This window comes from Rutidosis leptorrhynchoides, chromosome 6, assembly GCF_046630445.1.
Source record: "Rutidosis leptorrhynchoides isolate AG116_Rl617_1_P2 chromosome 6, CSIRO_AGI_Rlap_v1, whole genome shotgun sequence".
NCBI lineage: Eukaryota > Viridiplantae > Streptophyta > Magnoliopsida > Asterales > Asteraceae > Rutidosis > Rutidosis leptorrhynchoides.
The window spans coordinates 42,780,377-42,793,665 of NC_092338.1; the positions used below are offsets into that span (position 1 = coordinate 42,780,377).

At 32.6% G+C, this 13,289-nt stretch overlaps 1 protein-coding gene across 1 annotated transcript; it reads right to left on the reverse strand.

The window, feature by feature from the left end:
- Window positions 1–5,211: 5,211 nt before the first annotated feature.
- Window positions 5,212–7,831, reverse strand: LOC139852731 (uncharacterized). Its single transcript, XM_071842060.1, has 2 exons — window positions 7,631–7,831; window positions 5,212–6,645 (listed from the first exon to the last, which is right to left on the reverse strand). The coding sequence occupies exons 1-2, from the start codon at window positions 7,673–7,675 to the stop codon at window positions 5,491–5,493; spliced, it is 1,200 nt and encodes a 399-aa protein (XP_071698161.1). The 5' UTR covers window positions 7,676–7,831; the 3' UTR covers window positions 5,212–5,490.
- Window positions 7,832–13,289: the final 5,458 nt, after the last annotated feature.

A 13,289-nucleotide genomic window follows, 5' to 3' on the forward strand; every position in this document is an offset into this window, starting at 1 on the left:
CCTTTTCAAAGTATCCAGCTTTATCACACCTCCAACCAGTCAATTTCGACTTTTCAGATTAGCCTTATTATAACCTTGACATATACGTTTTTGTTACCGGGGAACCTTTTATGTCTCACCACATTAGCAGTAAATTAACCAACAACTTCATTGATCCTTGACCTTTCAAAAAATCATTTTACTCATTGAAACCCTATCATATACTCATCCACATCTTGTAACAATAATTGCCATACCAACTACCGGGAATTAGCAATCAGTATTTTGAATCTCGCAGCGTTTCTACATCGACAGTTATATGCATACATATAACATTTATCTCTTAGAATTATGATCTTCCATTCTGAAATTCTGAAAAGCACCCAGTCTACGAATCAATACTTCGAATGTTGAAAAAGCTGAATGAAGCAGCTAAAACTGTAAACGACCTTAACAGTAAAAGTTGGCAAAGCTCAGAAAAGTTGGAACTGGAAAACGGATTGAGCAAACCATGAAGGAGGCTGTGGACAAATCACAAAGACTAAACCTGCCTTCAAAGAATCCAAATGATTCAGTATCTGCTGAAGTCATTAACGAATACCTTGCTCCTGACTCTAAACCTTTACGAACAAATCTTCTTCATCATCCTTTGATATTAGAAATTCTAAGATATTATCATATCTTTCATTAAAAATATCTTCGATATTTCTGAAGATATCTTCATAACTATTATTATCCGAAATTATTTATCTCTTCGCGCTATCTGTGTTACATCATAAAAGAAACTATTTTAGTTTCTGAAATTCTGAAGAAAAAAATTCAAATTTAAAATATGAATGTTTTGAAGTAGTGTTGGGAACTGAAGCATGAGTTAGTATAATATAATGACACTTGATCAACGTGATTATATTACAGTAAGTCATGCTGAGTTTCTAATGGAACGTGATAAAGGTTCACAAATCACACCCTCATCATGAACCATGTTACATAACTCTTTCATTCTATTTAACCTCTAAACATATCAAGAAAATATTTTTCTTGATGATTCGGTCTTTCCCGTGAATTTCTGGTAATTTAACCAATCAGATCGTGCCATTACAATTTCTTCTTAGAACATTAGTTATGTTCATCCAAAACTTCATACCTACGAATTCTGGACCATTATCCGCTTGACTTAAGGTCGGGAAGAGAAAACGAAAGCATGAAGCTTCGAAATATAATGGAGAATATAAAGCCCGATAACAACCCCAAAATTACAAACCGTGTATATCAATGCGTATAGCAATATAAAGACACAGGAGAATGAAAAACACTATAACCCCAAGGTAATAGTAGAAGAAAATAACTTCCTCTGGTGGCAGATGAAAAAGAAGAATAAAGGACACGATAGCCAGGAAAATATCAAGAATCAGAACTGGATTAAGCATTTCCATAATCGTTTGAAAGTATGAAATGAGGGAGAAGATGTAGGAGTGATGAAAATAATGGAACGGAAGTGGTTAATTTATAGCGAAATAACAGACAAAGCAATCGAGGCAGATGACCGCATTTAATTAAAGAAGATCTTAATCTCCTTAATTCCCGAAGAATCAAATCTTATTTAGATTATGAAGATTTTCTATTCCTTAAATTCCGAAAATCAATCGTTACTACGTCAAGAGTTCAGACGAATCTTTATTCTCCATTTCACTCTTTTACGATAACTTCTTTCATACGCTTCGAGTAATCGGATTGTTTTATCTATATTAATCAATAATGATAAAATTCTATTTATCAACTCATATTCGTCATGAAAACGTTTTTATTGTTAGCCATGACGACCTCACTCAAATTTCGGGACGAAATTTCTTTTAACGGGTAGGTACTGTCACGACCCGGAAATTTCGGTCAAATTTAAACTCTGATAACTCCGACAAGATAAGCAAATTGATGTGTTGCATTAAAATATTTTCATACATTTAATTAACCTTTGGACTTTACCCTACGATTCACTAACAACCTATAAGTTAAAACTCGAACTCGTCATGATTTATATATGATTTTACTTTCTTAAACGAAGACGTTTTATGATATAATAATTTCTATTATTATATCCTTTTAATAAAATGATTTTGAATATAATTAGTCTTGGAAAACTTAATTTTATAATATTTATATACGAAATGATTAAAAATTTACTATTAAACGATGTCATTTCAAATTAAAAATTTTACGTATTAAGTCGTTTTATTTTTATGATATAATTTTTGTAATTTTTTTAAGAAACGAAGTTAAATTAAAAATGTACAATTTGTAAAGCACAACGTACAACAACGTATAGCTTAAATAGTTGAATTTAAATTAATTCATTTACTATTCATTGAATAGTAAATGAAACGAAATTAATTCATTTACTATTCACATAAAAGCGACATGATTGAAATTATTAATTATAAGTTACATAAAATACCTCTGAAGTATTTTAAAAATACGACTTTTAAAATATTATTCGATTCGATTTTATTATTATATTATTATTTTGTTACTTTATTATATTATTATATTATTCTAATTAAACACGTTTGATTCTTTTTATTATTATAGTATTATTTTCTAACTATATATATGAACGTCGATCGATCGATAACACACACTCATGATTTCATATTACTCTGTCCAATTTCTAGTTACATTTCCAAATTAGTATTAGTAGTATACATAAAATATTACGACAAAGTTATGCTCAAGTGATTTCAAAATGGCTTTTCAAATGCTTTAAAGCTAGGGAAATTATGGGTTATGGCTATGGATGTTATGGGTAATGTTCGTGGGTATTGTTCTCAAGTCAAACCTAGTGTTTATCATCTCCGTTGCGTCTACGTACTTTGCTGCAATATTGAATCACAATATTGATACGTGAGCATTCATATCTTATATTTTATATATTAATAGTGTATCCATGTCTAGTGCTCGAATATATATGTTTATGCATACTTGTATGCTTTAATTTTATCATTTGATAGTTTATGATGAAACACGGATTTAATACAAATACTACTGATAAAAAGTATATGATATGTATGTTATTGGAAAGCTGGCGAAAAATCAATAACTTTTCATTTAGAAATCGCGTAATTTCGATGAACGAATTAAAAGATATGGACAACTGAATTATGATTAACGTTAATTGGAATTGCTTTTGAACCTGCAATTAAGATTTAAACAACTTGTTTATGAGATTGATAAAGTGGATTTTTAAATATTACTAGCTGAGTAAATGAATCCTTATATAAGGCACGTCTCGTTTTGTTGAATAATTGTCAAAATTGACTTTTTGAAATGACTTTTGATAACTTTTGTATGTCGATCTCGAGCATTAGGATTGTGATACACTATGACCTGACCTAGCTTGTTAGACATTTATTGACCAACATATGATCTCTAGGTTGATGTCTACGGTTATTTTGCTTTCCGAATTTCGGTCACATTCCGGTGAATTACTTTATGTGCTGCTAAGGTGAGTTTCATTGCTCCCTTTTTAATTTCTTTTGCAATAAATTTTTGGGCTGAGAATACATGCACTTTATTTTAAACGCAATGGACACAAGTACATACTATATTCTACACTGAGTTTTAACCGAAAATCCCTTAGCTTTGGTAACTAGTAACTACCAGTTATAAGAACTGGTGGGCGCGATTAGTTGTATATGGATCCATAGGGCTTGACTTCCCCGTCTGTTCCAAGTATAGAAACCCTAGCCTGAACTATAAAACAGACGTATGCTATTTGAGTTTAGTACATGTTGGATTGCGTGTATTGTACATGTTGGTTGCATGTATGTTAAAACAGGGATACTTATTATATATACGTTAAGTTTAGTTACCAGGGTGCTCAATTTCGTAGAATCTTTTGATAAACGTTTCGGATGAAACAACTGAAATCTGGTGGTCCACTTTTATATACAGATTATGCGAAACATTAAAACTATGAACTCACCAACATTTGTGTTGACACTTGTTAGCATGTTTATTCTCAGGTTCCTAGAAGTCTTTCGCTGTTTGCTTATATGTTAGACAAGCTATGTGCATGGAGTCATACATGTTTTATTCGAGAAAGCGTTGCATTCACAAAATCATCACCATGTATCTATTTTGACTGCATTGTCAACGGAAGTATTATTGTAAACTATTATTTACGGTGATTGTCTATATGTAGAAATCATCAGATGTCGAAAACCTTGGATTTTAAATATTCATTTATGGTGTGCCTTTTCAAAAGAATGCAATGTTTACAAAACGTATCATATAGAGGTCAAATACCTCGCAATGAAATCAATGAATGATGTATTCGTCCATATGGATTTGGAGCGATCGTCACATAATTACACAACTTACTTCATATATTATCTCTTAAATTTGAATAGTACGATGTACGCTTAATGTATTCACAAGAATCAGTTAGTTAATTTTATGTTCTTACGGTAGCTAAACAGCTAATGCTATTTTGTTGTAATAGTCAATGACACTAGCCTATATGATATGTTTCGTTTACTTCGTCTTATTCTTTTTTTTTTTGTGTGTTACATGCGTTGTAAATTGATATAACCACCAAGTTTCATATAGTAACAATAAAATTGAAGCGGCATTTTGCAAAATTCATTATGATATGTTTGATATAACCGAGGAAGTTTAAGAATAGGTGATGCACACGTGGTATTCTCAACATTATTCCATAATGCGAATTCGAAAATTAACAAATACTATATAAAATCATATCACTGGGATAATTCGATCTTTGATTTCTCTTAAAAAAAACCCGCGAATTCGCGGGTCTTAAGCTAGTATGATGTTAAAAGCAAAAATAAAAATTTCCCCTGTTTGTATTGCAACAAGTTAATTTTAGTTTCGGTTATGATTTTGACATCAAAAAGAAAATAAAAAAGAAAAAGATTGCTATAAAGTATATAGATCAGATAGGCCATATGATTAAAAAAATGTCCAAAAGATGCATGCAACCTTGCATAAGGTATCTTATCTATTATTATAAACTTATAGGGAAATTTGTGGGTCATCACCATCTAGTGGAATGACAGCCTCAAAGCGACCCAAACAGCACACTCCAATTCTCAAAAGCCCAAAGATAACACAATAAAGCTGTATTGTACTTTTGATTACATTTGTTAGAACAGCTTCCATCGAGTCTCTGCACCTATCCTTTTGATTTTCGCTATATTCACCATTCAATAATCAATAAATATAAATATTTCCTGTTTATGATTACAATAACAACACTTGACCAAAACTATAAGTTCAACAAAAACCATATCATCATCAAAACCTCCAACAGTTACATACACCATAATCACAGCATACTTCCTAAAACAAATGAATGCAACCCAAATATATACTCATAAACATGAACAAATAACAAATTTATAACAAACCAACAAAACATATATTAAAAAAAAAAATCTTTTTTACTCAAACGACAGATACTCGTACCCTTGTATTCTTCATATGATTTTATCACAATTAAGCTTTTTCGTCTTCTTTCGTTTCAGCAGGCTTGCTGGCCGTGGCTGTGGCCGTATTATTTTTACCGGTGATAGCTTTCTTTGCCTTAAAGAACGATTTCTTCACTTTTCCCATTAGACCACCCCCCGATTTTGGTGTAGTTTTATCTTCTTCTTTCGGTGTTGATTTTGTTTCTTCGCTTGTTTTCTCTTCCTTTGACTCAGTTTTGACCGGCTCCAATGCAGGCTTCTCAGGTCCTTCTTCTTTAGTACTTTCTTGTGTCCCATTTTCGACAGTTTTGTTGGTACTCGAATCCTTTTTTTCTTCTGCTTTTTCTTCATCTTTTTTCACATCAGTTACAACTTCTTCAATCTTTATAGTCTCAAATTCCTTATCAGGGATCTCTTTAGTTTCAACAGTTTCTTTAGCGCATTCTCCTTTCGGTTCATCTTTGTTTTTTATAGTAATCTCATCTGCAGGAACAGATTTATTGTCTTCAGTAACTTCGGGTTCTTTAACAACCACTTGTTCGTCCAGATTCTTATCAGCAATCTCAACGACTTTTTCTGCAAGTTCTTGTTTCAAATCTTCCTTTTTATTAATTTCGGTCGACGCTTCTTGAACACTAACTATTGGTTCAACTTCTTTAGTATCCGAACATTTTACCACTTCCGGTACAACTTCAGGTTCCTTTTTAACATCTTCAACTACTGCACTTTTCGTGTCGGTTTCTTCCTTTTTTTCCTCAGTTTTCTCCAAGTCAACTGCAGGAACGCTAATCTCGTCTGTTATCTTTTCTTTTTCGACTTTAACAGTTTCAGTTATCTTTTCGTCTTCTTTAACTGCAGGAACTTCAGTTAAAGGCTCAAGTTTAACAGTTTCTGTTTTCTTTTCTTCTACTTCAACAACAGGCACTTTAGTATCAGTGTCCATAGCCATATCTTCAGTTTTCGAAGTTTCTTCTACTGCAACTTCTGGTAATTCTATAACTTTATCAGCAACGATTACTTCACTTGTTGGTGTTACTTCTTCGTCAACTTTCTTTACTTCTTCAACTGTTACGGGTTCAAATTTGTTTTCGCCGGTTGTTTCTTTAGTTACACAGGGCGGTTCTTCGATCTTCACTTCCTCTGTAGGCTTAGTTTCAACTGCTTTGACCTCCTCTTTGACTTCCTGCAATATATTTGAAATTATTGATGTTGAATCCTATAAACTGTTAAAGTTTAAAATTTATTAATAGGATTTTACTATCAAGCCATATTCATAATTCATTGTATACAAGCAACGGGTATCGGACTATATCCAGCCCAGTTTTTCGGTATTAAATAGGATTGTTTATATAATTTTTCTATTAAAAATAAGTTATAAGAGTAAATAACTTTTGGTCAGTATTTTAATGTCATTAAATTTCTAAAATCAGCATCTATGACCACATGGGTGACTACTGTATAAGCTTTATGATTTTTTCTGTTTGCAATTTTGCTCTGTTTTTATGTTGTATAATAGTTGATGAGTTGTATATTTTGTGCTACTTCATTTCATACTAGAAATAAGTCAATAGCCCCTCATGATTCACTAGTAACTTATGAGTTGTGAACGCATATTTAAACCTGTAAATATATAATTCATAACTACTTAATAAGTCTACCTCAAAACATTATCTAAGTTTTGAAACTCATCAAAGATTATTCTAGCACAAATCCAAAAGAGATATCCAACTAACTTACAATCAATAATTTTCCTATTGCATAAATGAGATCCATAAACTAGCATATCAAAAAGCAATAAAACATAGCAAGACTTGAACAACAAAACTAGTTAAACTAAGAACTAAACATTTTAACTTGGTTTCAATAATCATTAAGGTACACTAACAAATAAAGGCTAAACCTAAAGATCATGTAATATCAAACACATATGATCAAACAAATCAACCATCCAAGATAGTCTTGTTATTGACTTTTGCGTCATGATAATAGGTCTTAGGTTCACTGACGTCATATCTTGTCACCATGAGAAAGGGTTGGAAATAGTTAGAAATGGTCATGAAATAACCTGGTCATATCATATGAGTAAAAAAACTCCCCTTCCTCGTGGGTAAGGAAAATCTAATACGTTTATATGATCGAGCAGAGCACTAATTGGTTTGAATTCGTACCTCGTTGATAATAGGATGATCGGATACACCACCTTCGGTCGCCATGGATATATAGAGAAGAATTCAAAAATAGAGAAGAGTGAAAAATGTATGCTATGAAGAAGAAGAAGCACAATATGGAGTGTTTTTAAGCAAATGAATTGTGTGGAAGAGTGACTGGCATACACATGATGGTTTTATGTCATTTATGGGTGATTTGGAGTCCTTTAAAATAAATAGAAAAAGATAGGAGAAAAAATAGATATATAATGGGAAATGGGAAATGTAGTTGTCAAAAGGCGAAGTAACAAGCTTTTCTAGGGACCATTACATTTAACGGCTTTATGTTGTTTTGGTGGTATACACATAGTTGTCTAATTGTCCACTAGCTATACCAACATATTATAATTATAATTATAATTATAATTATAGTTATAATTATAATTATAGTTATAATGGTTATAAATTTATAATACTTATGTTATCTAATACGTGGTTATTGTTTCACCAAGTATAACCTAGAACAAGACCATGATTTGAACCGAGTTAGAACGTTGACATTGACAAATGTCCGTTAAACTATAGCGCAAATACGAGTTTGGGACGATTAAGACATGCCAAATACGTATAAACGGTTACAAGGGCATATATATATAATTTAGGCGTAAAAATTTATACATATAACATACGTGCATGATGTACAAAACAAGTACATACCTAGTAAGTTTTATCGAATATCGAGAGTCTAAACTTGGTCGTTTATGAAGATGAAATCCATCTATTTTCTAATAGGTTTGTGAAAGTAAGGAGGAATATCGCAATTATGATTTGTAATAGTCTGTTATATGAGTTTTATATGTTCATTTAAAGGTGAACATGTTTATGGTTAGAAACAAATGGTAAAGCAGAAAAATAGATATGATTTTTAGTTCTTACCCAACATCACTCCTTTGGATACGGACTACCACAAGGGTTTAATAGTATATATATATATATATATATATATATATATATATATATATATATATATATATATATATATATATATATATATATATATATATATATATATATATATTCATTTTGTATATAAAGATATTAATTTTTATTATGTTATATGTATTAAATATATCCTTATATATATATATATATATATATATATATATATATATATATATATATATATATATATATATATATATATATATATATATATATTTTGTTTGTTAAAAATAGTAATAATAGTAATACTATCATAATTTTAAAAATGACAAAAATAATAATAATAATAATAATGTTAATACTTAATATTACTAATAAAGGTAATAATGTTAATAATAACTCTATTAATGATAATAATAGTGATATTAATAATAATACTTATGAAAATATTAATTTTATTATTAATGATAGTTATAATACTGATTTTAGTTGGTATTTTATGGAATCGTGATTAAGTTTTTTAAAGTAGTCTTTTCATGTATTAGTTTGGTGGCCCAGCCCACTATTATATTTAGCTTTATGGGCCTGATCACATCATTTTCAAGCTACTTGGACAATGTCCATAAAACACATCGACATTTGCTTGTTTGTTCTCCGGGTTGAACTGATCAGTTTCATTTTCAGGGTATGTTTGGCAAAAGTAGATGGAAGTTGGTAGTTGTTAGCTGAAAGTTGGAAGCTGCAGCTGGAAGCTGATAGCTAGAGCTTTTTAGATAGACCCCAGTGTTTGGTAGAGTAGCTGAAGCTGCTGTAAAAAAAATTGATAAAATGACAATAATGGACATCAAGAAAAAATACTTAAATATCTTCATTTTAATTTAATAAAACACAGATAATATAATAATGCTAAATTATTATACATATTTTTTTTAGATTAGAGCTCGTTATATTCTATACTTCAAAGTGTTGTGCCAAACTTGAATGATCACAAAACTACATAGAAGACATACATATTTACGTTGTAATTTTTTTTGGCAAAAAATAGAAAATAATTAAATATAAGGATATAGAAGACAACCGAGTCATTTTAACTTCTGTAAACAAGTAAACAAGTAACCAAGTCAACAAAATACTACCAAAGCTTACATTACACTAGTGTAAATAAATATAAGGGTATTTGTGTTATTTAATGGGCTAAAAAGCTCTATTCCTTCTAAACGCTACATGGAACAGCATTTGAATTAAGAGCTTAATGAAGCTTTTTAATTTACTCAAAAAGCTTTAAGCTAGTTCAATTAAACGAAGTTTTTTATTAGATAAGAGCTTTTTCATAAAAGCTAAAAACTAAAAACTCCAAAAAGCTCTAAAAAGCTCTTTGCCAAACATAGCCTCAATGTATGTTTTTAAATGGGGTTAACACCAAAATACCCATTTTTTTCTCCCTTTTTTGACTCAGAACCCATAAAAAACAAAACTTGACAATTTGCTCGCGCAAGGTGCCTATTTTGCAACTTTGCTTCCCGGTGGACTCAAGGACGCAAGGTGCCTCTTGCGGCCTTGCTTCCCGGAGACGCAAGGACGCAATGTGCCTCTTGCTCCCGTTTGATGTCATAATCAATGTTTTCTTTCAGACATTTCATTACACACTTTACGTGCATATTACGTAATACGTTTTTTGCGACTTATCTTGAAAGGTGAATGTTTGACTATTGTACTCACCTGCCATAAATTCAAGCAATCGAGAACGCTATTCATGATAGAGTACATTTTGTTCATCGTGGAGATAGTTGAATCCCGAACATAAGGTAAACTAACCTGCATACAACCATAATTAGTCATGTTATCAAATATCTCCTATATTTACGCGTACAAAAGATGCCTAAATTGACTTTTAAAAGTTAATGTACCTCCTAAATTTGGAATAATATACCACGAACAATCATAGTCTGTTCTACACTTACTGCTTAAAGTTTTAGATGATTGACAGATTTTCCTAAACCATTCCATAGCTCTTTAAATAAATCAGTCTGTCTGCAAATATGCTTTTTAACCATTTGTAATATATAAAGCGTAAACAATCGAAATCATACAGAAAAAAAAGATAAAAATTAAATCCATTAAGATGCAAAAAATGGTATCGCGTAAGATGTACTTAAGGTGTTTGATAAAATGTCTGAAAGAAAACATTGATCATGATATCAGGCAGGAGCAAGAGGCACCTTGCTGTAAGACCCTAATATTTATTGTACATAGTGTAGAAATGATGTACTTAATGTGTGTGTAACGACCCAACCCATTATCCAACCCAATACGCAAAATAAATTTTTTTTATTACAGTTAGGGTGCGCGGCGCGCAACCCTCTCTGTGCGCGGCGCGCACAGAGCCTGATAAGTTCTGTCCGGATTTTCCAATTGTCGTTTAAAGATCTCCCACTTCCCGACACTTTTAGACGAAACGGTTTTCACAATACATTATAATAAGTAAAGCTCACATGTTTTTATAATAAAACAAGTTTTACCACACCGGGCCCACATCGGCCCGTTTTACGAATTACGCACAAAATATAATTTTCGACCACATGATTTTAACACAAAATAAAGACCGAGCATGGCGATTGGGGATACGCTACCCAATCCTAATCAATCCAAAAGCGCGTCTTCTAAAGCACCTATGCGAGTCCACTAGTTCCCATGCTTACCCGAGCCACCGCTTCCGTGCGAATCTATAAAAATGTAAACAACGAGAGGGTAAGCTAAAGCTTAGTGAGTGCAATAGTTACACACATACATATATAATTTACCTACTTGCACTCCCTTACCCAACCACGAGATAAACCCACCTGTCAATGTCTAAGTAACTAGCATCAACAATCTTACCAAAATAATCTCGTATATCAACGCGTAAAAGCTAGTAACATCAATCGCACCATAATTACCTCGTTTATCAATTCGCACAAGCTAGTAACATCATTCGTACAAATAGCATAAACCTTAGCATATTTTCGCGTATCATCTCGTAACAAAAGCTAGTATCGTCAAAATCGTACAACTAGCAACATCATTAGCATAATAATCATAATAATAATTAAATGCTATCATCAAAAATTTGTAAACCATGGTTAACCAATGACGCAAGGGAATGACTTCGTGATCGAGTCATCGATGTTCATAACAACCGTTAGCGCCCAAAACGGCTACAGTATGCTAACCCCGAGGTGTTCCAAAAACGGCTATGGCTTCACCCCCAAGTGTTCCAAAACGGCTATGGCATCACTTGAGCATCGTATGGGTATAGACGAGCTAGTACTCACACCATGTGCACAAAACGGCTATGTGCACAAATATCAAGTGTGGACAAAACGACTATGCCTCACATCAATGGTCACAAAACGGCTATGTGACTCATTGTCAAATAATAGCAATATAGTAATAATATATCCCATTCACCAACCTTAAGTCGCATATAGTGCACAAAACCCGGCTATTGTGACACTATTCCCAAAGGTGTCCAAACGGCTATCGTCGCATCGATGTGCACCAAAACCCGGCTATTGTGCACATCGCGCACAAGCAAATAAATTATATACATACATGTATAATTATTCCACTCACTTTGAAGTCTCGATGAAAGCAAGCCAAATCCGTTGCTCCGCAATGAAACGTACCTAATCCATCATCATTATAATAAACAACACAATTAGGGTGGATTACAAACCAACCCATATTGACACCTAGTGCAATATCGACTCGGTTGTACTTCCAAGTACAACACATGCCTAAACTTGCCACTAATCACTAACTAGAGTGATAATGGTTCTAATAACGTCAATCAAACCCAATCATAAGTGTTAAACGCCTATCTTGCCCAATTCGACACATAAACCCTAATTTTGACCCAATTCAAAATTTGTCAACCAAATACACTCAAATGGGTTCCAACACTTCCATAATCACTAAACCTAGTGATTAAACTCAATTACAAGTCTTAAATCATAGCCAAGTTGGTTTCCAATCCAAAACCCACCAACAATAACAATAAACCCGATTACTATCATCAATGAACTCACTTCAAGAGTTTAAATGGGTTTCTTAACAATTTAAGTTCAAATCCTAACTTGAATATCAAAATCAAACAATGAAATTCGGAGTTAGAACTTACCACAATAACCAAAACGTAGCTAGAAACGAGGTGAACAACTTTAATACTTGAGCTTTGGTGAGAATCAAGCTCCTTCTTCTCCAAAACCCCAAATCTCTCTCTAGAAATCTCTCTCTCTCTCTCAAGAATGGATGAGAGTGTTTGTGTGGATGTGAATATGATCCAAAATTGACTCCAAGTCTGATAATAAGGCTACAAATCCGTCCCCAAGTGAAAAGACACAAAAGCGCCTCATTTAACTCTAATTAAAACAAAACAGGAAATCTGTCGTAGGTGAGGTGCGCGGCGCGCACACCTGGCCTTGCGTGGCGCGCACAAAGGTCAGGACAGCCTGCCAGTTTTCAATTTGTTCTACACTTCACACGCTTAATGTACGCCATAAATACTCTATGTACAATAAGTATTTGGGTGTTACAACTCTCCCCCACTTAGAATCGATCACGTCCTCGTGATCCTCGTCACTTAACCAACCGGACCCACACTCTATGATCCTCAAACGTACGTTCCAAACGACTTCTACCATATCTATCATTAACTCGAAGTTTATTCCATTTAACCATTACACACTTGCACACATTC